The sequence below is a fragment of the Pipistrellus kuhlii genome, unplaced genomic scaffold, assembly GCF_014108245.1.
Source record: "Pipistrellus kuhlii isolate mPipKuh1 unplaced genomic scaffold, mPipKuh1.p scaffold_m20_p_1, whole genome shotgun sequence".
In the NCBI taxonomy this organism is placed as follows: domain Eukaryota; kingdom Metazoa; phylum Chordata; class Mammalia; order Chiroptera; family Vespertilionidae; genus Pipistrellus; species Pipistrellus kuhlii.
Window position 1 is genome coordinate 140,282,882 of NW_023425404.1, and position 27,423 is coordinate 140,310,304.

The window sequence follows — 27,423 nt, forward strand, 5'->3', positions numbered from 1 at the left end:
CTGCAACCACAGAGAACAGGAGGGAGGCTTGGGTTTCCCTGGCAATAGAGGAAGCCAAGCTTTCCGCAAGCCCTTGCTGGCCTAGGCTTCCACTCAATGCTACAAAGTTTCAATGATAGAAGATATATGAATCCCAACAAAAATGAGCGAGCAGAAGGCTTGGTTCTGCTCCAGGCTAGAAAGTTTCAATTATAGAAGATAAATAACCCCAGATACCAGGGCCCCTGCTTGGGTCGCCCAAGGGGCATGGCCAGCCTGCAAACCACCACAGACCCCTCGCCCAGGCCACCCCACACCCCAAGGGAACCCCACCCTTATCCAGAACACCCTTCAAAGCTAACTAGCTGGTCCCCACCCATGCACCAGGCCTCTATCCTATCTAATTAAAGAGTAATATGTAGATTGACCATCACTCCAAAACACAAGATGGCTGCCCCCATGTGGTCAAAAATCTTGCCCCCATGTGGACACAAGTTGGTCACCACAAGATGGCCAGCAGTGGAGGGCAGTTGGGAGGAGGGACCAGGCCTGCAAGGGAGGGCAGTTGAGGGCAATCAAGCCTGCAGGGGAGGGCAGTTAGGGGTGACCAGGCTGCCAAAGAAGGGAAGTAGGGGATGACCAGGATGCAGGGAAGGGAAGTTGGGGGGAACCCAGGCCTGCAGGGGGAATAGGCCTGCAGGGGAGGGCAGCTAGGGGCAATCAGGCTGGCAGAAGAGTGGTTAGGGGGTAATAAAGCTGGCAGTCAGAAGCAGTTAGGGGCAATTAGAAAGGCAGGCAGGTGAGCATTTGGGAGCCAGCAGTCCTGGATTGTGAAAGGGATGTCCCAGATTGGAGAGGGTGCAGGCTGGGCTGAGGGACACTCTGCCCCATGTACGAATTTCATGCACGGGGCCTCTAGTTTAAAAATAATGTGCTATGGGTGAAAAGAAACACAAGATGACTTCAGAAATCCTAGAGCAACATAAAAGTCTTATTCCTGACACATAGATATGATAATCATCTTTCCTTAGAAATGTGAGCAGAGGTAGACAAGTGACAAAGCCACCTCCCTAAGTGCTACCCTTTGGCATTTTAAAAAAATATATTTTATTAGAGAGGAAGGTAGAGGGATAGAGAGTTAGAAACATCGGTTAGAGATGTAGAAACAACAGGATAGAGAGAGAAACATCCATCAGCTGCCTCCTGCACACCCTCTACTGGGGATGTGCCTGCAACTAAGGTCCATGCCCTGGACGGTAATCGAACCTGGGACCTTTCAGACCACAGGCCAACGCTCTATCCACTGAGCCAAGCCGGTTAGGGCCCTTTGGCATTTTGTTGCATAAGCATCACAAGCCACCATGACCAGGACGGCTGGAAGGGGCAGCTCAAACCAAGCATCTGTGGCAGCAGCAGCTGTGGGAGCAGCAGGCAGAGTTTTGGAAATCGAGTGGCTTGCTGGGAATTGTTTGCACGTGGTCACAGCAGCCCAGCCTTATTATTAGAGTGAAGTATGGCAGAAAAACTCAGCAGGAGAGCAGAGATCCCCAGCGTGAGCACTAGGAGAGTAGCATGGCCAGGCCTCATGCCAGCTGTGGTGACCAGAGCCAGGTGGGGGAGGCCAGGCCTGCTGACAGTCAGATGTTCCCGCAGCCAGCTCTGCAGCCAGAAGCCTGAGGCCAGAGGAGGAGTGGGCATGTGGGGAACTGACAGCAGCGACCCTGGAAAGCTGGCAGGGAGCGGGAAGGAAGGATAGCACTCTCTCTGGCCTCTGCTTTGGAAGAGTACAGGCCCGTAGCTGTGACAGCGACAGTGGTGCCAGCTTCAGTAGCAAAGACAGAAATCTCTCATCCCTGAACCACATGGGCAGATTTCAACACAGGATGGGAGAATGAACAGGAGCAAAGCAGGCTCCATAAAATCTGATGGGAGATAGATGTGACTTTTTAAAACACCAGTCAGCACAATTTTTCAAGGTTGGTCTTTTGAGGTTTAACGGGCATAGCATGCCGAACAAACGTTTGCCAGTTTGTTCTCTGTGCCCCCAGGAGCTCTGTGTCCATATGGCAGAAGCATGGGGACGGTAGGCACAGGTCTGGAACGGCCCAACCCGACCTGTGGTGCTTGGTCCAGAGCCCTGGACAGGGCGTGAGTGTGAGTTCTTCTCCAGGGAGCGGTACAGTCAGACCAAAACAGACTCCCTGGCGTGCCAGGCCGGCCACTGTTTCATTCACTGCCCCTTGCACTCTCTCACACTGGGGGTGTTGCCCACAGTAGCTGCCTCCACCTGCTCAGGTCCTGGCGCTGGACTGGGGCTCCTTGGCAGCACTACATATGGCTGATTCAGGGCTCTGTGTTTCCATCAAGAATAAAGAGTGTGCAGGCTGATCTCAGCCAGACAATACCGAGAAAGAAGCAAGGCAAAACAAACACAGCCTTGATTTAACCTCCTCCAACCTTCTCTTCCAGAGGAGATTTTAATGAGTTACATGAGATTTAGCCTTAATCTTCGGTGCCTTCCTTTCTCTAGCTGATACGATTTCTAATAAGAAAGGAAAGGAGTGATAGGAGAGATGTGGGAGGGAAGACAAGACGGAGACATGGACGGAAGCTAAAGGCCAGATACCAGAGGAGGGACGTTTGTCTCTTGATAAACTGGAAGCTAAGGCGGGTGCCTCCAAGGGAGAGGAGGAGGCACAAGGCAGAGCCTTGCTGCTGGTGCAGACAGGAGGCAGTTTCTGAGCAGGGGGCGGTGGTCAGGGGTAAGGTTGTGCACACAGCGTGGAGCACAGAGCCAGGGCCACAGCACCTCACAGGTTTCTATGAGGGATGGGACCTATGAGGGATGTCATTGCATGGCGCTCAAAGTAGTCCTGTTCTTAAGTACAGGCTTCGTGAATCTCCGGGTAAGCAGCTCTGTCACCCAAGAGAGACTGACACTTAGGGGAAACTGGCCCACGCTGGGAAGGACCTGGAGGAGGAGAAAGAACTAGAGTGGCAGTGGAGCCCTAGCCGGTTTGGCTCAGTGGATAGAGCATCAAGCTGCGGACTGAAGGGTCCTGGGTTCGATTCCGGTCAAGGACACATGCCTAGGTTGCAGGCTTCATCCCCAGTATGGGGCGTGCAGGAGGCAGACAATCAATGATCCTCTCTCATCATTCATGTTTCTATCTTTCTCTCCCTCTCCCTTCCTCTTTGAAATCAATAAAAATATATTTAAATTTAAAAAACAATGACAGTGGCAATGGAGGCTGATATGGTCTAACAGTTTCTGGGGCAGAGACCCTTCCTGGGGCAGGGAGACCTGAGTCCAGGAGCTGTGGGCTCCTCCCACTGGCCTTGCCCTGTCAGCCCCTCCTGAGGAAAGAGCCTATCACCTCGGAGCCTGGGAGCCGACCAGAAAGGCTCCTTTTGTCCACCCAGCTTTTTAAATCAGCTTGGATTTATTGTGGCTCTTAAGTGGCCCAGGCTAATGGCTCGACATGGATAATGTCTTGGTTTAATTGGTTATTGTGAAAGCTGCTTGTTTCTACTGTGAAATCCCTTGTCCCTGCCTCCCCTGACATCCCTCATAGGTCCCCCAAATCAATACAGCCCTCCATGAGGGCCTGTCCTGTGCAGCCATAGCCAGCTCACTGGATCGCTCAGGTCTCCACAGGAACACAGCTCTGGCACATAGGAGCCTGCTCCTGGTCACCTTATGCCGTGGGTTCTAGCATGCGTTACTGTGAAGCTATGGGCTAGCAACGCCTCTATTAATAATTGGCCCCTGAGAGAGTCTTTCAAGAGTCAAGTTAGAAGGGTGGAAATGGAATGAACAAAGAAAGCAAGAAGTGACTTCTTCTGCAGAGGCAGAGTGAGCAGATCAGAGCGACAGGTAGAGTTACCCAGAGCCGAGCAAGGCACAGAGGTGGGGTGCTGCCAGGAGGGAGGACAGCCTTGGCAAAGGAAGGTGGCATTGATATTTCTGAGAACAAAGAGCCTCGATGATCCTGATTCCTAGTACTGCATTTCTTTCCAAGGTCACAATACTTTTCTTGTCTTCCTCAATCATATATATTTTGTTCCTGTTCTCTTTTAAGGTGGATGGAATATCCTCATGGTTGGATCAAAAAGCAGGCTGTGCTGGAGCTGAGCACTCTGTGTTGGGGTTGCATGTGTATATGTCAGTCTCCCTGCTATGATCCATGAGTGGCTCGAGGCAGGGACGCACGGGACTTACTTGTCTGTGTGCCCCAGGGCCTGGCATGGTTCCTGGCAGAGCGTGAGGCTCCATTGAAGTTGAATGAATGTGCCCAGGAAGATTAAGGAAAGGAAAGCACTGAACTGTGACGCTATATCTTACTAATCCAGACAACTGTTACTTTTATGTTCTCTCACTTATCTGTGTCATATGTCTAATAACCAAAACTTCATGCAGAAGGAATTTCAGAAACCAAGCTTTTTGAAATACAAGTTACAGAATTTTAAGTGGGCTCTGCCTTAAAATATCTGAAATTATAATACTTAAAACAAAACAATATGGAGTAAGAGCCTGATTAGCCCATCAAGGAGGCTTGCTTCTTCTATCTTCTGACTCAAAACATATATGGGATTTGCTCTCTGTGGAAAGTCATCTCCAACTCATGTATGGTTTTAGGTTATTTTAGTCGTCAAGGAGTTGTTTTATTTATTAATTATAATATCTTTAATTTCTATTTTAATACACTTATTTTGTGCTTTAGTTGTCAGCTTTTCCTTTATTTTGTTGTTTCCTTGAAGTTGAACATCTGAGTATGATGGTACCAGTTAGTTACTTTTTAGAAACACACACACACACACACACACACACACACACATATTTAATTTCAGTTAGGAAAGAATCCTTTTAAATGAGTTATTTTCTCCTGGTTGATTTCCCCCAAAGGTATGAGTAAAAGAACAGCTGCCTAAACCAGCAGTCTCCAAAATGGAGTTCACACACCCCATGGTGAAAAAACAGCATAAATTATCTGTATTAGTCTTTGCTCATGCTTTTATAATATACTAGAGGCCTGATGCACGAAATTCGTGCAAGGGCATCGGCCCTCACTGCACTGGCTTTGTCCAGAAGATCGTAGTCTAGAAGGGCATGGAGAAGGTGATTCGGCTTTCAGGTCTAATTAGCCTATTACCCTTTTATTGGTATAGATTAACATGTTGATGCTAATATAGGTATCTATACATATAAAGAGCAAAGGGCCATCACATCCAAAACAACCAAAAGGACAACTGAACAGGCTGCGTGGGGCAATCAGGGCAGCAGGGGATCAGTGAGGGGCAACCAAATGACCAAACAGTTGGCTGCATGGGGCAACCAGGCCAGCAGTGGGGGTTGGGGGGAGGGCAGTGAGGGATGACCAGGCCAGCATAAGGGGATTAAGGGGGGACCAGGCTAGCGGAAGGGGGAGGGAGAGTTGGGGGTGAACAGGTTGGCAGGGGAGCAGTTAGGAGCGACCAGGTCAGCGGGAGTTCTGGCAGGCAGGCAGGTTAGGAGTGATCAGGCAGGCAGGCAGGTTAGCAGTTAAGAGCTAGTGGTCCTGGATTGTGAGAGGGATGACCAGATTGGAGAGGGTGCAGGCTGGGCTGAGGGGATCCCCCAACACATATAGCCTGTGCATGAACTTCATGCACAGGGCCTCTAGTATGATTTATAAATAAACATAACACTCAAAAAATGCATGTTCAGAATTTTGGACTGATAGGAATAGGCAATCTCATATGTTTAGAGACCTCTGCTCTGAGCATGGATGCTCTAAGCATGATGGGCAGTCTATCATTCAACAGGGTTCACATCCAACTGAAGGGGAGAAAAGTCAGGTTCCTCCAGCTCTGTGCAGCAGAAGAGTGTCATTCCTGGTTGGTGGAGAGATGGAGAGCTTAGGAATATGGACAGTGTGTGTTTTCTGGTCTTTGTTATCTAAACTGGTGCTTTCTTTACAGCATAGGAGATATAATCAACAACATTTTAATAACTATGTATGGTGCCAAGTAGGTACTAGACTTATGGGGGTGGGGAGAATCCCTTTGTAAATTATATAAATGTCTAGCCCAGTGGTTTGCCACTCTGTTGACTGATGAGTTTTCCGACCACTGCATAAGGCATTACCCTTACCCTGAAGTTTTGACTTCAGGTTAAAGACATTAGTACATTATTAAAATGTTTTTTTTAAGTGTTTTTCCCTAGGGCAGTGGTTGGCAAACTCATTAGTCAACAGAGTGGCAAACTGCAGCCCGTGAGCCACATGTGGCTCTCAAGCCGCAGTTTGCAGACCACTGGTCTAGCCACTACGCTGTACACCTGAAACTAATACAATGTTCAATATAAACTGTCATTTAAAAAAGAAAAAAGTAACTACAAAAATTAAATTAAAAAATATAATAAAATGGCACTTTACTTGGGACTTTCTCTTCAAAAAAGGACTCAGGCCAGCCCAGTCCCTTTCCCCCGCTATAAAGAACTCTTTACCATGACTGAAGGACAATGCCAAAGCCATGAGCTGAGCCCTATTCTTGGGCTGATGCCAACCCAGACTTTATGCTTAAAATGTGGCATTAGATTTCTTGGCTTTAAGGTCATGGCCAGTAGGCAATTTAGGGGTTTTTTTTGTGTGTGTTTTTCGATTGTCCTCCCTGCCAAGAAAACTGACAATGCTCTCTATATCCTCTGCAATCTATGTTGATTGTAGGAATGGAGTGTGGATTATACATCGTTGGGTACAATTACCTCCCAGAATACAATGCATCTTTTTTCAGACATCCCAGGGAGATAATTTGGACATAATGAAGATCTATAGTAATCAGATAATTACTATCGATTGCTCTTTAGACGTCTTGATGAGGTAATTAGGGTCTACTGGAAAGAAGCTAGAACTGATTGATTGGCATGACTGTAATCTCAAAGATTTCTAATTATGTTTCTTTTCTTCTAATGGCTTATAAACAAACATCATTTTAGCTTTAGAATTTGTCAGGTGCCAGGTTCACTGGGAACATCAGCTTTCTCTATTATGCTAACTAGACACTGAGCATGAACATGATCAACATAAGCTCATTATACTTTCCTGCTAAAGCAAAAGAAACTGCAATTAACCCTCGATTTTCTTATGCGTCTTCATTTCCATGTGGCCAGGTTCTTATCCAGAATGGAGTGTGAAGTGTTGTAGGAGGAGGTCCATGAGGAGCATGCAATTCTGGGCTGGGTGGATCTGTGCAGCCGACCGGGGTACCTCAGAGCCTGCTGAGCTGCAGGCACAGCAGAGCCAGGGCACAATGACACAACATATGTTCCCGGATGGCCAACTGACTGGTCGGGGGCTGGGTGACTGCTCAGGCTCCTGTCACAAGTAATAGCTACTCATCAAGCAGAGAAGTTGAATAACCTCAGCATCAATACTCTCAAGTGGCTGGACCATGCTGGTCTTTCGTCAATGTGCTATTGCCTCATCTCTTCCATTAGACACTAATTAGAGGAGTCCCAATCTGAAATCCTAACACTTCCTACACCTTAGAGGACCTCTCAGCAGCTTGCCTTGTTCAGAATAGTGGCCTGACTCAGGGATGATGGATGCTGAGAACCACTAAAGAAGCAGCTTCAATGAGCTGTTTACATCGAATCAATGACTTTGGTGAGCCCTGCACTTACTAGACCTCAGTCTGGTTCCATAGTCACAATTCTCCTCTGTGACCCATGTGTGCTTGGTATAATGGTAAGGCCCAATACATGTGTGTGAAATGGTCTGTGTTATTGGACACCATGTTTTCTATTGAAATCTCACCAAAGAAGAAAATTACATATTTATAAAATCCATTTTTTTCTTGAACTCCTATTTATAAAATAAATAAGTAAAGGTTGCAATTTACCTTGTATTTGTGTCACTAAAACTTTTAAAAGCATGAGGGATGCACAACAAGCACAGGAGTGGAGCAAAGGAGACCCAGGGTATGTTGTTCATTGATCACCTGTGGTTCAATGCTGTTTGGATAATGGCAGCTGTAATGGAAATGCTCCATTAACTCCCATTAACCATCTTGAGGGATGTAAGTACATATAGAATGTATCTTCGTTTTATATCTTCATAGTATAAGTAAATTTATGTAGCTTTTTTTTTTATCAGCCACAATTACTGAGATGTTCTTTTTAAAATTTAAGCTAAGTAATTGCTTAGTTCATTATGATACTGAGAAAACTTTCTAATCTACATCAGTATATTTTCCTCTAATAAGACATATAGTGAGCACATCTCAATGTTTTTTGATAACTTGAAATCCTGCAATGGAATATTTTAAGCAAAATTTTACTATTTTATTTCTGTAAGTATGGAAACTACAAAAGATTGAAAAAAATTCCCCAAACATTCAAAATGCTTGTTCATGAGTTAGTTTTACCAAGTCTGACATGAGTTTGTTTGCTGGTTACTTGCCCCTTTCCCTAAAAGTTCATTGAAAAGCTACTTATCTATTTATAATTCCACCTATTTTTTTTTTCTTTTTGCTGTTTGTGTGTTTTTTCCATTTGGGGTTCTTATGGTTGTGTTCCTGTCTGTGAATAAATAGTTGGCTTGTTCATCAGGAAGTGCACTCTGTAATGAATTTTCCCCCAACAGTGTGATTGCTGAAGCAGAGTTGATGGTCAGTGGGATCCGGTCACATACACACTGGCAGGGGCTTCAGCTGAAGGGCCTCCAGGCTGCAGAGGTGGAGGTCACCTATTGCACAGGTTAGCAGGGTGGCAGGAAAGTGCAGTGAGGAAGTACTCATTGTATGAGAGAGCTGATGAAAGTGATACAATTCAGCTGAAACAGGTTTGGCTCAGTGGATAGAGCACATGTGTCAAACACAAGGCCCGGGGGCCAAATCCGTCCCGCCAGGCCTTGCAATGTGGCCCGCACTACGCTGTCATCACTGCACTCCGCTGCGTTTCCATCACAATGACAGTTTATGACTGTTCAGTAAACCATTCGGCCTGCGATTTAGGCTGGATTTTAGATTTTGGCCCCTTCTCTGATTGAGTTTAACACCCCTAGGATAGAGCGTCGGTCTTCAGACTGAAGGGTCCCAGGTTCGATTCTGGTCAAGGGCATGTACCTTGGTTGCAGGCACATACTCAGTAGGGGGTGTGCAAGAGGCAGCTGATCAATGACTCTCTCTCATCGATGTTTCTAACTCTCTATCCCTCTCTCTTTCTCTCTGTAAGAAATCAATAAAACATATTTTAAAAAAGTGATACAATTCAGTAACGTGCTTTTGGTTTGGGTCGCGTCATTGCAGGAAGTTTTGCAGCTTGAGAGACAGATGGGAGGACAGCTCCTAGAAGAACCGAAGGCTCTTCATTTCAAAGGCAGCACCCACAACCTGCGCCTGTCCATCCATGACATCGCCCATTCCCTCTGGAAGAGCAAATTGCTTGCTAAGTATCAGGTAAGGTACCTAAGACCAACTCAAGGCTTGGAGCCAACTCCATGAAAGAGGACTGCACTTATTAGACATGACAAAGTCCCTTCCCTGAAGTCAGTCAGACAGACATCAGCACTTGTTTCTCCAAAAGGATTTAAGATTATTTAAGATTTTTGAAAAGTACTCTAGACATACTTGAAGGAATGCCTTTTTCTTAATTCTCCTTCAAATAATTGAACTATCATTGTTTTAGCCCTAGCAAATAAGACTTCAAGTCCCTGGTTACATTTTCAGGGTAAATGTTTACATTGGCTTGATTTTAAAAACTCTCAAAGGCATTCATAAGAGAAACAGAAGAACACTGTTAGCCCACCTGACACAAACTTAGCAGGAACCCAAGTTTTGAAACTGAAATGGAATGTAAAATAAAATCTGGGCCCTGGCCAGTGTGGTTCAATTGGTTGGGCATCATCCACTGCACAAATTGGTTGCTGGTTCAATTCCTGGACAGGACACATGCTCAGGTTACAGGCTAGATCCCCAATAGGGGATGTGCAGGAGACAGCCATCAATGTTCTGCTCTCACATCAGTGTTTCTCTTTTTATCTCCCTCTCCTTTCCTCTCTCTTTAAAAAGCAATGAAAATATTTTAAAATAATAATAAAACCTAGTCAGGATTATAGTAAATATTAGCATACCTATCCCAAGCCCCATTGTATGTTCCTGTGGAAAAAGCATAGGAACTCTCCAGAAGTTTCTACCTCCTCCTCCATCAGCCTGAGCCAGTGGTCAGGAAACTCATTAGTCAACAGAGCTGCAAACCATGGCTCAAAAGCCACATGTGGCTCATGAGCCGCAGTTTGCCGACCACTGGCCTGAGCTATCAGGAGACTACGGTATGTGGCAGGATCTCTAGCCTCATTTCCAGTTCAGGAGATGCAGACACACTTCAGTAAGCTGTGAAGATTGGTCTACATCCATGTAAATCCAACCCCATGCCAGCATTGCAACTAGACTGGTTATGATTTCCTGGTATAAGTCAATGAAAATATTAGAAGGAATGAAGGGAAGATTTTCCCTCTCCATTCTTATTTTCATACTAGAGGCCTCGTGCATGAATTTATGCATAGCTTGGGTCCCTCAGCCTAGCCAGTGATCAGGGCCAATCAGGGCCCATCTCACCCAGTCCCTATCAGGCTGGATGGTTGGTTGGCCAGGGGGAGGGACCAAAGGAGTTGGCTGGCAGGCTTCATTGGGTCCAATTGGGCCACCCAGTGTGGGGGGAGGGAGCGATCACATGAGATTGGCTATGGGAGTGCACTGACAACCAGGGGACAGCTCCTGCTTTGAGCATCTGACCTCTAGTGGTAAGTGCATGTCATAGCTACTAGCAGGTCATCTGGTCATAACAGTCACTTAGGCTTTTATATATAGAGATATTTAATACTCACACATACATTGTGGGAGACAATCAATAACAGGTTAAGTAACTTGCCTCAAACCACCAAGTAGGTGAGGGGAGCATGTCCTCATTTGCACTTCATTCTCTGCCTTTAGCCACCTGTTCATCCATTTTTTTTAATGTATCAACCTTTTCTTTATTGAAACAGGTTTCGGGGTGGGCTCTGCAAGGTGGTCTAGACTTTTTAAACTGCATGCCTGCTAGAGGCTCAGTGCTTTTTAGGCCAAGGACTTTTCTGCGGCAGCTAACCAAGTCTCCAGTTTCCAACTATAGTACATGTTGCTTCCCCCATGTCCTGTGCAAAGGGAAGATATAGGCATGAAAGGGACCCGGATCAGCCCATTATCCTTTAGAGCTTTTTTGCTTTTCTCCAGAACACCACAGCAGGGTTTCCTTTTAATGAGCAATGACTGGAGTATACAGGTTTTATTTAAACCATTTACAATGGCTTTTTTTTTTTTTTTTTTTTTTTTTGTAAATGAGAGACAAATGGAAGACTGGTATAGAGATTGTGGAGGCTGACTCCCTGGGTTCAAATCTCAATTCTGCCACTTACTAGCTGTGGGGCTTTGGCTGGCGAATTTAACATCTCTGAGCCTCAGCTTTTTCATTCGGAAAGCAGTTTGGGTTGGATTTGTAGATAGGTAGGCCTGTTGTGATTAAATGAGGTAATATGTGCAATACTGAGAATAGCTCTTGGCCTCCCCGTATCTGATAATTCGCCTTTGGTATTAGTGACTTATTTGTGGTTAACATGATTGTATCGTTTAGGAAATTCCTTTTTACCACATCTGGAGTGGTTCTCAAAGAAACCTCCACTGCACATTCACTCTGGAAAGATTCAGCCTGAACACGGTGGAGCTGGTTTGCAAACTGTGTGTGCGACAGGTGGAAGGAGAAGGTCAGATCTTCCAGCTCAACTGCACCGTCTCAGAGGTAAGAAGCTCTGAAATCCGGGGACAGAATGACCATGGGGAGGAGAGACAATGTGGAGTACAAATGTATCTCGACACAGCCACATAGGCAGTCCTTAAAAGCTTTCTACATGTTCTATTTGTTAATAATATGATATTTTTAATGGACACAGAGAGCTAGATACATCCTATATAAGAAAAGGCTAATATGCAAATAAACTGAATGGCAGAATGACTGGTCATTATGATGTGCACTGACCACCAGGGGACAGACGCTCAATGCAAGAGCTACCCCCTGGTGGTCAGTGTGCTCCCTCAGGGGGAGCACCACTCAACCAGAAGCTGGGCTCAAGGCTGGCGAGCCCAGTGGCAGTGGCAGGAGCCTCTCCTGCCTCTCAGGCAGTGCTGAGCCATCCCCTGAGGGTTTCTGGACTTTGAGAGGGTGCAGGCTGGGCTAAGGAACACTCCCTCCAAGTACACAAATTTTGTGCACTGGATCTCTAGTAAAGGAATAAAATAGGGAATCCTTTCAAGTCTTTTACTTTTTATGACATAAATTGAAGGATCATATTCTAATGTTCTGCAGCAGATATGAGTACCAAATATAAGGTTAACGTAAGTAATGTGCACGTGGAGTAACTTTCCCAAAGCATCCCCTGATGAGCTACATCCCCACCTCTGCCACCTCTCCTCCCCGCCCCCTCTATCCTTTGGGAGCTTGCCTACCTTTTCTGGAATCATGTGCTGCCTACTAAGGTGGAGGAAGAGAAACTGGCCTCTGCCCCCACCCCTCCTTTTTCTTCTCTTTCCCTTTCCTCCGTGTTGAAAGGAGACATCTCTGGGAAACATCATTCTCTAATATAAGAAGATATGCCAGAAACAGGGTGGGTGTGGGAAAATGGGTGAGGGAGTCAAAAGGTGCAAATTTCCAGTTACAGCAAAATAAGCCATGGGAATGTCGTGCAGAACATAGTGACTGCAGTTAATAATAAGGTATTGTATCTTTGAAAGTTGGTAAGAGAGTAGATCTTAAAGGTCCTCATCATAAGGAAAAAAAAAAACTATATATAAAAATGGATGTTAACTAGACTTACTATGGTGATCATTACACAATCTATGCACATGTTGAATTATATACATAATATAAAGCTCTATGTCAATTATACCTCAACTACAGGCCTGGTGCACAAAATCCGTGCATGGGGGAGGGAGAGTTGTCCCTCAGTCCAGCCTGCACCCTCTCTAATCTGGGACCCCTCAGGGGATGTCCAACTACTGGTTTAGGGATTGGGCCCAAACCTGCAGGCAGACACCTCTCTCACAATCCAGGACTGCTGGATCCCAATTGCTCACCTGCTTGCCTGCCTAATTGTTTCTAACTACTTCTGCCTGCCAGCCTGATCACCCCCTAACCACTCCCCTGCCAGTCTGATTGGTACTGAACTGCTCCCCTGCCAGCCCAATCACCCCCAACTGCCCTCCCCTGCTGGCCTGATCTCCCCTACCTTCCCTGCCATATCTTGCGGTGGCCATCTTGTGACCACACAGGGTGGCCATCTTGTGTGAGGATGTGACGGTCAATTTGCATATTACCTCTTTAATATATAGGATAAAGATAATTAAGGGGGAAAAAAAGATATCTTCTTTCCCAGGATAGGATAAATGTTCCAGAAATAAAAGTAACATCTGCAGATTTTCCCAGCTACTTGCTGCACTTTGCCTTTCTCTGCTGTGATCCTCACTCAGTTCGGTTGATCACTCCTCTACAGAGACAGCAATATGCACTGCTAGGTATAAGTGCTCTGTGTGGAAACGGGTGCATATGAGGGTGTCAAGGTCTCAGGTCCCCTGGCCCCAGGGCTGTGGTTTGACAGTGGGCACCATGCTGGAGACAAAGGATGGGGAATAAGCAGAATTATCAGAGGCAGCTCATCCAGGGCCTCACGGAGCTCAGCTCCGTGCTGTTTGCTGAGCTGCAGAGCCCGGGATTGCCATATTTTAACACTACAGTGGGACAGCACATGATTTAAAAGGCGACTCTCCCTGGCTGTCTCGGCACAGTGAGGAATGAAATGTCAGGCTATGCAGCAAGCCGAGCTCCCCATGCTGTATTTAAAGACTGTCTTCCTGAGCCAGCCCGGGTGGGGAGAGTGGCAGCCTCCAGGACACTCCATCCCTCTCTCCCACAGCCTGCTGTGTGGTCATCATCTCCTCCGGAGTTTCAGTAGACTTCTGACTCATAAACAACTTTAGTCACAGACCCGGTGACATGGATCAGAAATGAGCTGGGTGTCAGGGTGCCATGGCAACCACAGGGCCCTCCTCACAGCCCTATCTCCCCTCGCACAGCACCACCCCTGCTGGCTCCGGAGGGTGTGTTCACTTTCCCAGCAGGTCTGCAAAGTTCAATAACTACCCAACCCCAGCGACAACAAAGGCTGAAGGATTTGGTTGGGGGGTGGGGGGGGGGCTGCCCCTTTGATGCTTGCTTTCCGTGCAGCGGGAATGCTGGCTGTGTGGTGAAAAGGTTGATCAGATGCGCAGAGAATGAGAGAGCCATGGAGGCTCTTCCCTGCTTGGTCTGCTACCCACGCCCTCCCTCCCTCCGAGGGGAGAGACAACTCTGCATAGTGTGCTGACCATGTAAGGGCTTTCTCTTGCCAACGTGGGGGGGGGGGGGGGGGGGGAGGGAGAAAAGATGATTTCTTTGGTAATGTGGTGGCAGGCAGCTCAGAGAGGCCAGCCTCAGTCCCATAGAAGGCCTGTGCCAGCCTGGTACCAGAGGGAGGGGCAGAAATGACTGCAGTCAGAGGACTTTGGGGATTAAGGGGCTCTGTGCTGCTCTTATTTCTGGGTCACTGAGTCCCACTGTTGTTAGCATTTGAATGCGGTGCAGGTGGCCCACCGAGGGGGTGGGAGGAGTGTGGGGCTGGCTTCTGAGGTTGAAGAGTGAGCCTCAGCTCTGAGCAGCTTGCTCTGGGGAGCCTGAGCCCCGGATCCTCAACAGGAGCTCAGACCAGGGGTACTCTGTGATGGAGCAACCATAACCAAGCAGAGGAAGGCTCCATTTGTGAGGTCTTTCTTCTGACATGGCTCCTTTCTGAGGTTCCCCTCAAGTTGTCAGGTGGACAAGGCTGCAGTGGCCATGCCCTGCCTCCCAGGCATGAGCTGACTTGCCAGGAATGTGCTGCTCACGCCCCTCCCCCCACCAGCCACCGCCTCTCAGGGCTTCCCAGCAGTCCTTTACAAAGACGTGGCCCTTGGCCTCTGTAGCCAGGCTGAGGACCCTGCCCGCCAGGGAGGCCAGGCTGTGCTTGACATAGACCATGGTGATGTCAGGAGCCGGCCATTGTCCCTCTCCAAGTGCTTTGGCCAGAGATTCCTTAACTGGAAGCAAAGCCCTGAGGCTGGCAGAGATGACGTTTAAAAATGAAAATGTCTGCCGGCTGGTGTGGCTCAGTGCTTGAACCAGGAGATCACGGTTGATTCCTTGTCAGGGCACATGCCTGGGTTGCAGGTTCCATCCCCAGCTGGGGGGCTAAGTCCCCAGTAGGGGGCATGCAAGAGGCAGCTGATAAATTATTCTCTCATTATTGATGTTTCTATATCTCCCTCTCCCGTCCTCTCTAACAAGAGAAATATATAGATATATCTTAAAGAATGAATTTTTTTTAAGTATGGGCATAAATTAATATCATAATGTAAATGAGAAAAGTTTTGTGTGTGTGTGTGTTTTAGAGGGATGGGAGAGTAATAAAAGGGAAGCTTCCCATCACCACCAAGAGAGAAACATAGCTTCGTCAGGCCTTCCATTCAGTTTTAGCTACAGAGGGAGATCTTACAATTAATGTTCACTATTAATACACAACACTTTTGTGTACACCAAGAATAAATACTATTTAAAACGTTCAAAGTAACATCATTCTGCTATAGCCCTCCCGTCAATTGGCCTCTTCTGCTTTCTGCACTTTGTTCAAAACGACCATTGGAAAGCCTGGGATTCCTCGTTGGCTTTCGGGAGAGTCAGAATATGGGAGTGGAAATCTGCTGTGTACTGGGTGCTGAAAATGCATGTCGTCACCCATAGCAGCTGTTTGGTTAATGGTGAGAAACCATATGCTTAACTAAGGGACTCACAACATCAAAGACAGATGGTACCAATATCACAAACAATTATTGTAATAAGCATTCTGTGAGTGTAAACTCCGCTGTTACCTGGAAGTGAGGGGAGAGCTAATAGGAACTGAAATCACTAGATGAAATTTAAATGTAACTGTAGAGGTGTATTTTTCGTTTACCGCCAAGGCTGTCAGCCATCTGATAAGAGAGACAAGACATTATGCCTTGTCTGTTGGGCTTGTTTCATCCCCACAGAAGTAAACAGGCACAGCAGCCTGGACTAGAGACTCAGGCTGGAAGGGCCACCGGAAGTGCTAACGGTTCTCTATTCATTAGGAAAGGTTGACAACGTGGATAGGTGAGCACAGAGGTCTGAAACTGCAGCTCGCAAGCCACATGCAGCTCTTTGGCCCCTTGAGTTTTTAGCAAAGGTCAGCTTAGGAGTACCCTAATTAAGTTAATAACAATGTACCTACCTATATTGTTTAAGTTTAAAAAGTTTGGCTCTCAAAAGAAATTTCAATCGTTGTACTGTTGATGCTTGGCTCTGTTGACTAATGAGTTTGCTGACCACTGGGTGAGCAGACCTTCCTGAGAATCACGCCTGCTTGGCCCTGGCCCTTGCCATCAGCATTTAGTGGTGAGAAGAGCCATACTCTTAGTCACATTTAGTTGGAAGGAAGCTCCACACACAACTCAACTCTGTGGGGTGGGCTTCTGCCTGAAACTGGCTTCAGACCCTTTCTGCACCAGGCAAAACATTTTCTTTCATGTCAACAAATACAAGCTCAGTAGCTCCCAGGTGCTGAGTATCATAGGAATTCTGATGACAAAAATCCTCTCATCCCCAAGAAATGTGAACAATCAAAGGAAGTAACATGTAAATACGGCCAACATGCATCAGCAGACTCTGAGGGCTGCAGAAGAGCAGGGGGAAGTGTTTTAGGCCTCCGGGTTGATGGGGGTATTTGCTCCAGGGAGGCTCGGGGGACTTGGTTTTGGTCCTGACTTTGAGGGGGTTGCGAGGCCGAGATTATCTAAAAGGAGGTGCTAGGGACAGTGAGCAATCCAACCTGAGGAAAGTGTGAGTCACCTCAAGGCAACCTGAGAAAGATTAGGGTCAGAGGGTCAGGCGGGGGGAGCACATGGATAGGGGGCCCTTACGTCATGTCAGGCCTCGCTCTGCATTGTATGGGCATCCCCTCTGGGATCTCATACCAGCTGACAAGGTAGATGCTGCTGCTACCCCAACTGCCTGATTAAAAGTTGTGGCTCCCTGTGGCAGGAGGGAATGAAGTACTTCTGAATGAGGGGCTGGAGAAGCAGCAGCTTGGCACTTTAGAAGATCAGTGTGGTAGATGGGGATGGGCTGCAGGTAAGCAGGAGGAAGTTACTGTGGCCAACAGCAAGAAGGGTCTTTGGAGATAGCGCTGTACTAAGCAGACCCCTCCCTGTAAGAACGTGCTCTCCAGGGAGGCACAGTCAGCGTGTGGTTGTATTTGTGGGACATGGTGGTTTCCCCCTGGACTCTGGTGTTACTGCTCACATAAGAAGCAAGCAGGAGCTCCCTGGGGCCGATGGCAGTGAGAGGTGGAAATACCATGTGCTTTTCCCTCACCTTCCCCTCCCCAACCCGGACATACATTGTGTGATGCCTCATGTAAATTCGGACACGTGGATTCAGACATCCCCAACATAAATCCATTGGGAAACCCCACGTGCCCTCTCAGGTAACAGTCTGCTTCCCCGTGTGGGAGCCCCGTGCCCTTGAGGACTGGAGCCCTCCCTCCTCGCAGTCCCTTGGAAGAAGCCCTGTGCCCGCCGAAGGGGAAGCTTTGTGGGTCATGTTTTCATTCAGGGCTTCCAACTCCCATTGTTGCTTCTGTGTTTCATACCAGTCTTCTAAAACCCTAGCATGCGCTGCTGGAGTTAGCACAAAGGAGCAAATGAAATCCTGGGCGTCTCTGCTTGCCAAGCTTTAGGTTTGGAAGCCAAACGCTGTGGTGGCAGCCAACACCGCTGTGTGTATTAAAACACAAAGAGTTTTGTTTAGCACTAATGTGCGTATGCGCCCTGCGCGGTGGGAGTACACACGCCTCGCAGTGACCGCTGGCTGCTGATCCCGGAATGCGGGGTGCACTGTCTGTCAGCACTGGGACCCAGACAGCAGCGACCCTCCGTACAGGAGCAGCAAGGGTGGGGCTCTGGGGGGGGGGGGGCACTGACCGCTGAGCTGAGCACTACAACACACCAGAGTCTCCTTGATGCTTGAAGCTGTGGGTGTCTCATTTATCCTCTAGCAACTAATTATGTGCATCAAAGAGCTACCTGCTTTAGAAAGAGAGAGAGAGAGAGAGAGAGAGAGAGAGAGAGAGAGAGAGAGAGAGATGACATTTAAAGTAGATTAAGGAGATTTTCTCCTGTTATTGCTTTAATCGTTCCCAGGCAACATTTGCTTTTGCTTTTCCAACCAGCAGAAGATCAGAAAATGATTAGAGTTTCTCCTGCAGATGAAATTCAGACTTTTTGCATTCGTGCTGTTTTATGAGCTGAAACTATTTTAAAAGCCAATTTATGGTTTTCTCTACTACAATTCGACTTAAACAAAATAAGGGTGTACAGTCATTGGAAGATTCCATTAGCAGCTTGCCCTATGGCTATTTATTGCGCTCACCATTTTCTTCCCCCCAAAATTAGTCTTAATTTGATATAACTTAGAGGAGAGCTGTGTTCCGTTGCATTCCACAAAAGCAGCTGGAGCCATTGTCTACAGAGGTTAGCCAGGAAGGTACTTGGGCATTTGCCTGGGTCTTCCCCCTCAGGGTCAGACGGTCCCTTTAAGCTCTGAACTTTTGGTCTTCTGATCTCAGATCTGTTCAAGATCTGTTCACTCATAAATCCAAGGCTATGCAAAGCCAGCCCAGCATGCACCTTTCCTCTCAGCCTGGTCGCAGAGAGCTGATTACAGCTCTCACAGGAAGAAGCCGTTCTCCCCAGGAAGAACAGTAGCCTCCATTCTCTTCTTCCTGCTCAAAGCGAGGCATTATGGTGACTGGAGCTGCTTTTGTCTCCAGAAATAATGCTGTGTTGTTCCTGTGCCTGAACTACAGGAACCCACCGGCATGGACTTGCCTCTGCTGGATCCAGCGAGCACCATCACCACCATGACAGGCCCCAGTGCTTTCAGCATCCCTCCCCCGATCCGGCAGAAGCTCTGCAGCAGCCTGGATGCCCCCCAGACAAGAGGTCACGACTGGAGGATGCTTGCGCATAAGCTCAGCCTGGACAGGTGGGTGTGGCCAGATGCCAGGACTAGTTCTGTTAGACATAAGCCTCCAGGCTGGTAATGGTTAGGCACAGGGAAGCATTCTTTTTCTTTTTTTTCCATCTATACATCTATTTATTTTCCTTCCACAAACGTGCGTTAAGCTTCTTCCTTGCATCGGGCACTATGTTTCTGCAGATACATGGTTGAGAGACATCCTGGGCTTATCTGACATTTGCAAGTCTCAAGTTTTGTGATTCACTCTGCAAAGCTGATGGGCTGAACCCCCCTAAGTAATACGTCCCTGCACTAAAGTAATTATTGTTCTCCATCTCCTGGAGAGCAGGACCTGCAGCTGCATGAGTCACTAATATGCAAAACACGGCATTGACATTCAGGTACCGGGAGACCTCAGAGGCCTCTTCCTTGTAAAATGTTGCCATCGCTACCGAGCAAGAGACATGGCATGACCTGTCAGAGCTGATTGGAGCCTGGGCTGGAAAGAGAATACAAGTCTCTTGATTTCCTGTTGAGGATGTGACCCATACACATGTTGTCTCTTAAATTATCTTACTCAGAGTTGAGGTTAACAAAGTTAAACCTTACATTTCCTGCCTGGGGCTGATGTAATTAAGTATGGGCTAGTTATCTAGGCTGGTTCACTGTAAAACACAGTTTCTCTCTCAAGTGGGACCTGGATTCATAACACGCAAATGGACAGACAGAAGGGGTTGTAAAAAATAAAGAGAAAATTGCCCGGCTGAGGTAGCTAAGTGGGTGAGCATCGACCTGTGATCCAGGAGGTCACAGTTCGATGCCTGGGTTGTGGGCTCCATCCCATCAGGCAGGAGGCAGCCGGGTCAATCCATGATTCTCTTTCATCAATGATGTTTCTATTTCTCTCTACTTTCAGTTTATTGACTTAAGGAATCAATAAAAATATCTATTTTTTAAAGTAAAGAGAAAATAGATCTGTAAATAATGCCATTAAGCAGCACATTTGCCCATTCCCAATTATAGGTACTTGAATTACTTTGCCACCAAGTCGAGTCCAACTGGAGTAATCCTGGATCTTTGGGAAGCACAGAACTTCCCGGATGGAAACCTGAGCATGCTGGCAGCTGTCCTGGAAGAAATGGGAAGACATGAAACTGTCGTGTCTTTAGCAGCAGAAGGACAGTACTGACCCACACTGGACTGGAGGCACAGGGAGTCTGTGGCCATTCGGGGATCACAGCTGAGGAGGAAATCCAGTCCAGACCAATGAGCTTCACAGGCAAGATGGCAGCTGGAGAGAGAAGGAAAACAGATACCAACTACCACCCTATATGCCTGCTTTATGGGACCTCATCACCAGAGTTAAGAACAATTATGTACATTTGTACCTTGAATTTAGAAACCAACCTAATCTTCCTCTTTGTTGGGCTGTATGCTGTGTGGTACAGGAACTTACAGTTTCCTAGGAAACGCTTTTTATTGCTATCCAGATATATGGATAAACTTTCTTAACAAACCCAATTTCTACAAACGTTGTTTACATCAGATTGGACAGGGATGCAGACACTGTCCATGGCTCGTTCTATTTTTGTTTAAATCATTTGGAGTTGAAGCTGTGGACGGTTCGTTGTGTCTATTTCAGATTAGTAATTCACAGAGAAATCACAGACTTTTGCTACAAATCATGTGCATCAAGTGTCTCAGATAATCCTCCCATCAGTATTCCGTTTCTAGAGCTCGTAAAACCAGTGTTACCGTTTGTATCAGGGAAGTGGGGAATCTAAGTGTGAAGGAGAAACAACTAAGACTCCTTATTCCTTTAGGAACCCGCCCGGGGCCCTCTGGGAATAAAGCTGCAGCATTGCAGGAAAGACAGTGATTCATGTTCCACCACACAAACAAGCATTTCTTCACAACATGTGTGTTTGTGGTATGCAATTTAAAGTGTTTTTTTGTTTTGTTTTGTTTTGTCTTTTTTTAAGGTACCATTACTATCATTATTATTATTGATGAGTATTTACAAGTATTCTAGTGAAAGGCTTTTCTTTTAGCTTCGGTTTTTGTTAGCAGTACTGTTAGTATTTAGATATTGACTAGACCTGCTTCACCTTTTCCCAAAACAAGGTGGGCGTGGTCACCAGTTTAATTAAACAGGCATTGCTTCCTGGACCTTTCATCTTTACCCATCATTTTGCCCCAGAAAGGTAGTTAATGCTTAATGGCTTTGTCCCTCTGTTCTTGCGGTGTGCTCAGGCAGGGTCTTTCTCCCCTGAGTCCTCTATTCAAGCTCACTGAATCCCGGGGTCCTGTGGCCCCACACTGACTCCCCTCAGGACTCTTTCTCCCTTAGAGGCAATGTGTTTGGAGGAATGGCCTCTGAAATGAAAATCAGGAAACCAGTTCTCATGCTGGGTTTGTCATGGTCTAGCTGTGCTACCTTGGGAAAGTCATTGAACCTCACCAGACCTCAGGGTCTTCACCTGTAAAACAGAGGGGTGGGATCAGATAATCTCAAGGTTCCAACATGCTGGACCTCCACTCCAGTTCCATTCATTAGTGTGAAGACCACAGTGGGCTCTGAGCTGGGTCATTCAAAGACCCATCAAGGCTAGACTCTTGTCCAGGCTACATTATGCCTTTCAACTTGTTCCAACTTGGAAGACAATTATTCTAACCTGTAACATATTTGATATGCTTTCAAGTCTTGTCTTTGTGTCAATGAATTATGCTATTCCCTGAGAGATGGCATCCTTAATTATCACTTTCCTTCCTCTCTTGGAACTATTTGCCTTCCTGGTTAGTAGCAAGTTATGTCTTATTATTGTCTTGGTCAAATTTTTTAAATTAAAAAAAAAAACAAAACTGAAAAATAGTTCATCAAGGGACTATTTTGTGTAAATTATGATATTTTCTTAGGACCATCACAGACTCTTTGTTTTAACACAGGGACTCCATTCATTCAGCAGGTGGGGATTAGAGAGTTAAGAGCTCAGTGGCCTAACCAAGATTGAAAAACAAGGACCCACATGTATGAAGAACCTTCAACACATGGCTGTGGTTTACTTTTGGGCTAGAGGTGAACAGGTTGCTGAATGGATTTGAATTAGAAGGAATTTCATGCATTTCTCCATTCTTTCCACATATATTTCCTCTCCTGACTATGTTGGTGACTTCTTCATATTCCAGCCTCCTCCATCTTTGTCATTGAGAAAATATTATACCTTGATATGGAAATTTTCTTCCAGACCTTTTATTTCTCATTTTTTGTTGTAGATATGCATTCCATAACCAGTCTCTCTCAGGCCACTCCCAGTACCATATATAAAATATGTTACACTTATCATGAAAGGGAAAGATTGCACTAATAAGCAATTTCAGTGGATAATGTCTGTACCAATGCATATTTGACCAAAAGATAGTAAAATTGTATTCTACATAAAAAATTGTAAATATATATTTTTTAAAATGGAGGAGAAGAGAGCTATTATCCATTGCTGCATCTTGAAATAACTTCTCAAGATTGCTCATCATTACTGGTTTGGAGGGTTGTCGTCTATGGAAATCAAGAATTAGAAAGCTGCAGGCTTCTCAAAGGAACTTTCATGCCTACTGAAAAATAAAGAGGAGCAAATATCCAGCTACCCAGATAATACATTCAAAACTTGAACTAGAAAAAAATCATTGAAAATCATCAACGCAGAAATATTGAACATAGCAGGCAGGGACTATATCATCAGAGCCATCAAGGGCCTTTGGCGTTCACTTCAGCTGCTTCATATTTTGGGGTTCAGCACCCCAGCACCAGAAACAGGAAGAGTGGTTGATTCTTTACTAAGTAAGGTGCTCTTCTACCATCTGTTGTAGAACCCTGTTATGTTTCCTATCAAAGGAATGGCTACTTCCATACGCACCTCTTATGTCAGATAATCTTCATTATGAATTCTGATTTCCTTCTTTGGAAAAATGTATGTAATAGCTGTTAGTTTGCTCTCAAATTCAGAAGCTCCAGAGCCAACATTTCATTTCAAAGGAGTCACTTCATCAGCTGTTCTATGTGACCTGTCCTGCCTTCCATGTTTATTTAGCTTGTGCAGAAAGACAAGGCTTACTGCATTTTGAAGGGAAAAACCTATCACTTGTGCATGGTGCCATCTAGTGGTGTATAACACAATTTACCTTCAGCTTAATATAAAAACTCACTAAGAGTTGTTTGACAAAGGAACTGAAAACTTGCAGAGTAAATAGGGCCTTTATAACAAATAGATGTGTGGACACTTCATTTCAAATATAGTTTTCGTATTCTACTTTTTTTCTTCTCAATTAAAATATCCATATAAAAAATTGCATGTCATTATGAGCCTATTATGTCATCAACACATTCCTACATGACACATCTCAAGTTGGATTTTGATAATAGAAATACATAAACATGTTTATAAAAGTCATTGAAGAGTTGTCATTTTAACATTTATATTTTTCATTGGGCTTTATATTAAATCTTTATTTTAAATCTCCTTATCCTTGGTCCTCTAACATTTATTTCTGGAAATGTGAGAAGCATCCACTTGGAAAAAAATGTTTTATGTATGAAAATGAATATCATATGTCTAAGTGATTGAAAATTGTGGCTGTTGATCAATGAGAAAAAAAGAAGCTTCCTTCTTTCGAATTTGGGGATCTAAAGGCAGAAGTCTTCTTTAATTTCTTTTTTTTTCCCCCTCACCACACTCATTCAAAGTTCCTTAAAATGATCTAGAAGGAATAGAAGTTGGATTCAGAATTGATAACTGGGCACAAGGTGATGCAAATATGTAACACCAAGGTCCTCACAGCTAAGAGCCTTTTCACACACAGTGTGACTACCAATGTGGATAGCCAACTCAGTTATCTAGAAAAATCCATCCCACATCAGCAGTGGAGACTCTTCCAAGGCAGGACAATGTCTTGGATAAAGTGTTCAATATTAAACTGCTTACCCATTGACCATTTTCATCTATACTTTTCTTCTGTATATTTTCAATTCACAACATTTAAACAGTAGGCCATTCTTTAGGAAGACATCAGGAAGTCTGAGTTCAGGACACTCTAGGAACAACACATCTAAGCATATATTTGAGTGGCATTTCTCCTATATCCATCAAGTAAGCATTCCAATAATAGAATCAAACTTTTTACTTCTTCTGGAAAGGCTCAGACAAGGCTATTTTCTTATGTGGTCTATTTGTCTCCATCAGGGACAGAGCTGTGCTCTTGGTCCACTTACTCCTCTGTCATCAGTGTATGAGAAAAAGAGCCAGTCAGGGGATCACTATCACCCCAGAATTCACAAGTGGAAAAAACCATACGAAGACCTGCAAGAGAGTGTAAAGGAGGTGGGAAAAGTTTAGAGCTTCGGGTTGAATATCAGCTTTAGCTTTTGCCGAGCAGTTGCTCAAGACAACTTATCCGTTTCACTAGGAGATTTCAGTACAACTCCAAGGCCGATGCAGGAAAGAAGGACCAGGAAAACAGCTGAAATGAAATGGGGTTTCATCCATCTTCTTTGAGAACAGAGGAGCTTTTGTGAATCAGAATGTTTTCACGTAAAGCCAATTATTTACAAAGATGATAATAGTCAATGAGCATTAAAATTTATAGATCCAATAAGGGAATGTTTTTATTCTTATCTCAAGGTAATAAAACTTTTTATTTTTAACATTTCGAGTGCCTCCTAGGACCAACTATTACACATTGGATTTTTTGTTTGTGTTTTTGTATATTCTTTTGTTTTCAACGTTACAGAGCTAATGTTGACTGAAATTCTTAAAACTTTGCCACTGTGCAATGAAGTGCTGTTTCTCTACCCTAAGAAATCTATTTGTATAATCTTTGACTGTAATGATCATTTTGAAAGATTTCCCTTGTATCTCTAAAGATTTTTTTTAAATGGAACAAGGCATAAGAGGAATAAATACATTGTAAGCAATGTTAATTTAAGCCTATGTCCCTACAGGTCAAGTAAACCAAACAAACTGTTCCCAGAATTCATGCCTCATAACTTGATATTTTTATGAAGTAGGGAGATGGCCTTATATGTCACTGGGTGGGTTTTCTCCACAAACCAAGTCTAACAATGACCTTCCTGATCCTTTCGTCTTAGCAACCTATGACTGCCCCCATTGCCCCCTACTTTAAAAATGTGTCTTCAGAAGAATCGATGGCTCCCAGATTTCCCAGTGGCTTGTCATATTCCTGTATGACATTTGATGGAATAATAATGGGTTAATTCAAACAAATGTAATGTATGCCCAGATGTACTCCAGCTTGGTCAAGGAAAACATCTCTGGGCTGACAGAAACCCCACACAGGGACTCACACACAAAACCAAGCCCTGAGAAGGGGCTATTCCCCATCCTCTGTCCACGAGGCACTTGTATATTGAGATCTTTCAAGTCAAGAATCCATGCTGAACGACTTGAGTCTCATGGCCCAGCAGTTGTTGGGTAGAAAACAAGAAATATGCCATCGGGTACCCACCAGCCAAAGTATATACTACAATATGCCAGCTGCTCAACGTGCCATTTCAGGTTGGTGTCTCAGCAAAATCATTAGCTCAAGGCCATAGCACTTCAAATATGCCTACATCCTATGAGGCATCATCCTTCAATCCCAAAGGTCTACTGGGATTGACACTGCCAGACCTGCTGTCAGGACCGAATGGCACTGACCCCAGGCCCTAACCCCCAGTGCTGGCCTTCAGAACCTGAATGGTGGGCAGGTTTTGCTGATTAGTAGCCTAAAAGATGGGGAGCCCTTGGCCTCTGAACCTCCGCATGACGACAAGGCAATGCCCAAGCATCCTGTCCTGAGCCATGTTGCCCATGTTAAAAGGCGTCTGTTTTAGAATGGCATACAAGAGCAAGAAAGCCAGGGCCAGCGGGAAATGCCTTTGCCCTTTTATATGTTTAAAGTCTCTTAAGACACCTGCTAATGTAGGGTTCTAAACACACGTGGCTATTCCTACAGGCCTTGGAGGAGAAAGAGGACAGCAAAAGGAAGGCGTTGGACGTGAGACTTGTGATCTGCATTCTCCCTTCGTTCTTTCCCAGACCTGCTGGTGGTGAAGCCTCACTTCCGACAGTGCGTTAGTTCAGTTGCAGGGAACATCGCCGCTCAGCAAGTGTGCTAGGCCCAGGGCTTGTGCTCATTGAGTTCAGTGTGGAGCTGCTGACCTTCCCCTTTGCTTTCTAAAGAAGACAGCCGGTGTGTGTCAGGGGAAGAGCCCAGCAGTCCGTGTTGAAGAGCCGGTGTCGTCCACCTGCTGTTCCCTTTGGAACAGTTCAAGGGCAGGGGTGTCAGATGGAGGTTCAGGGCTTTGTCATTTTTCTTTTTCTAAACACAGGACAATGCCACCTTGGTTTTTCAGACCTGGGACACTGCTTTTGTTGGTGCGGAGTTCCCTCTGGCTGTATCTTCTATGCAATTCCTTTTCTAGAACACCCCTGGCGGTGGAGGAGTGCTCCTGGCACAACCAGCCACGCGGCCCAGCAGAGGTGAGGGCCAGCTCCCCGGTGCCTCTGTTCTCTCTCTGGCTGCCTCTCCCTATTTTCCTGCCGTCCTCTTGGTTTGTAACTTGCCTGCATTTATTCTGTCAGCCTACTTGTACAAAATGTAAGAGAGGATTTTTAAACAGGCAATAAATTATATTTATAAGCTACAGAGAACGCTGTCTCTCATTTCTTCCTAGCAAAGCCCTTCTCCCGGAAGAGCCACAGTGGGCTCCTTGGCGAGGACTCAGAGCTGCTGGTTTCTGCATGGATGGCAGTCACCAGCCCCGCAGGCACAGGGCGAGGTTCCAGAACGTGGCTTTTCACGTTGGAATCACTTGAGTGCCTGGGTCCCATCGCCAGTGATTCTGATTTCACAGTTTGGAGGTAGGGGTGGGGAGGGGAGGGCGTTAGTGTTTGAAGCACCCGAGTGATACTGCTGAGCAGTTGGCTGCGAGAACCAGAGTCTGAATGCTGCTGCATTCAAAGCCCCTGGGAGTTTGTGACTAAGCAGAGGATGAGGGCCTCCCCCCCCCACCCCTACCCCACTCAGAGACCTGATTTTCAATGAGGCATGCAAACCCCGGCACAAGAGGTAGGGATGAAGGTGAGCCAGTCACACAGGACGCCCTGAGCTCCAACAGAAGCCAATCAGGTGTTCACCTTGGTCCCGGACACTGGCCACTCCCTCGGGTGAGCAGGAGAAGGCGCCCAGTGTGTGATGGAAAGCAGCTGAGAGAGGAGGCA

At 45.9% G+C, this 27,423-nt stretch overlaps 1 protein-coding gene across 2 annotated transcripts in view; it reads left to right on the forward strand.

Moving 5' to 3' along the window:
* The window catches only part of UNC5C (unc-5 netrin receptor C), a 370,938-nt gene extending 344,088 nt beyond the window's left edge, over positions 1-26,850 (forward strand). For both annotated transcript variants that reach the window (XM_045570659.1, XM_045570666.1), the window contains 4 exons: positions 9,268-9,417; positions 11,627-11,791; positions 18,999-19,177; positions 20,174-26,850. In XM_045570659.1, the coding sequence (XP_045426615.1) occupies positions 9,268-9,417; positions 11,627-11,791; positions 18,999-19,177; positions 20,174-20,339 (660 nt within the window). In that variant the 3' untranslated portion in view covers positions 20,340-26,850. The remainder of the gene's footprint in view (positions 1-9,267; positions 9,418-11,626; positions 11,792-18,998; positions 19,178-20,173) is intronic.
* Positions 26,851-27,423: the final 573 nt, after the last annotated feature.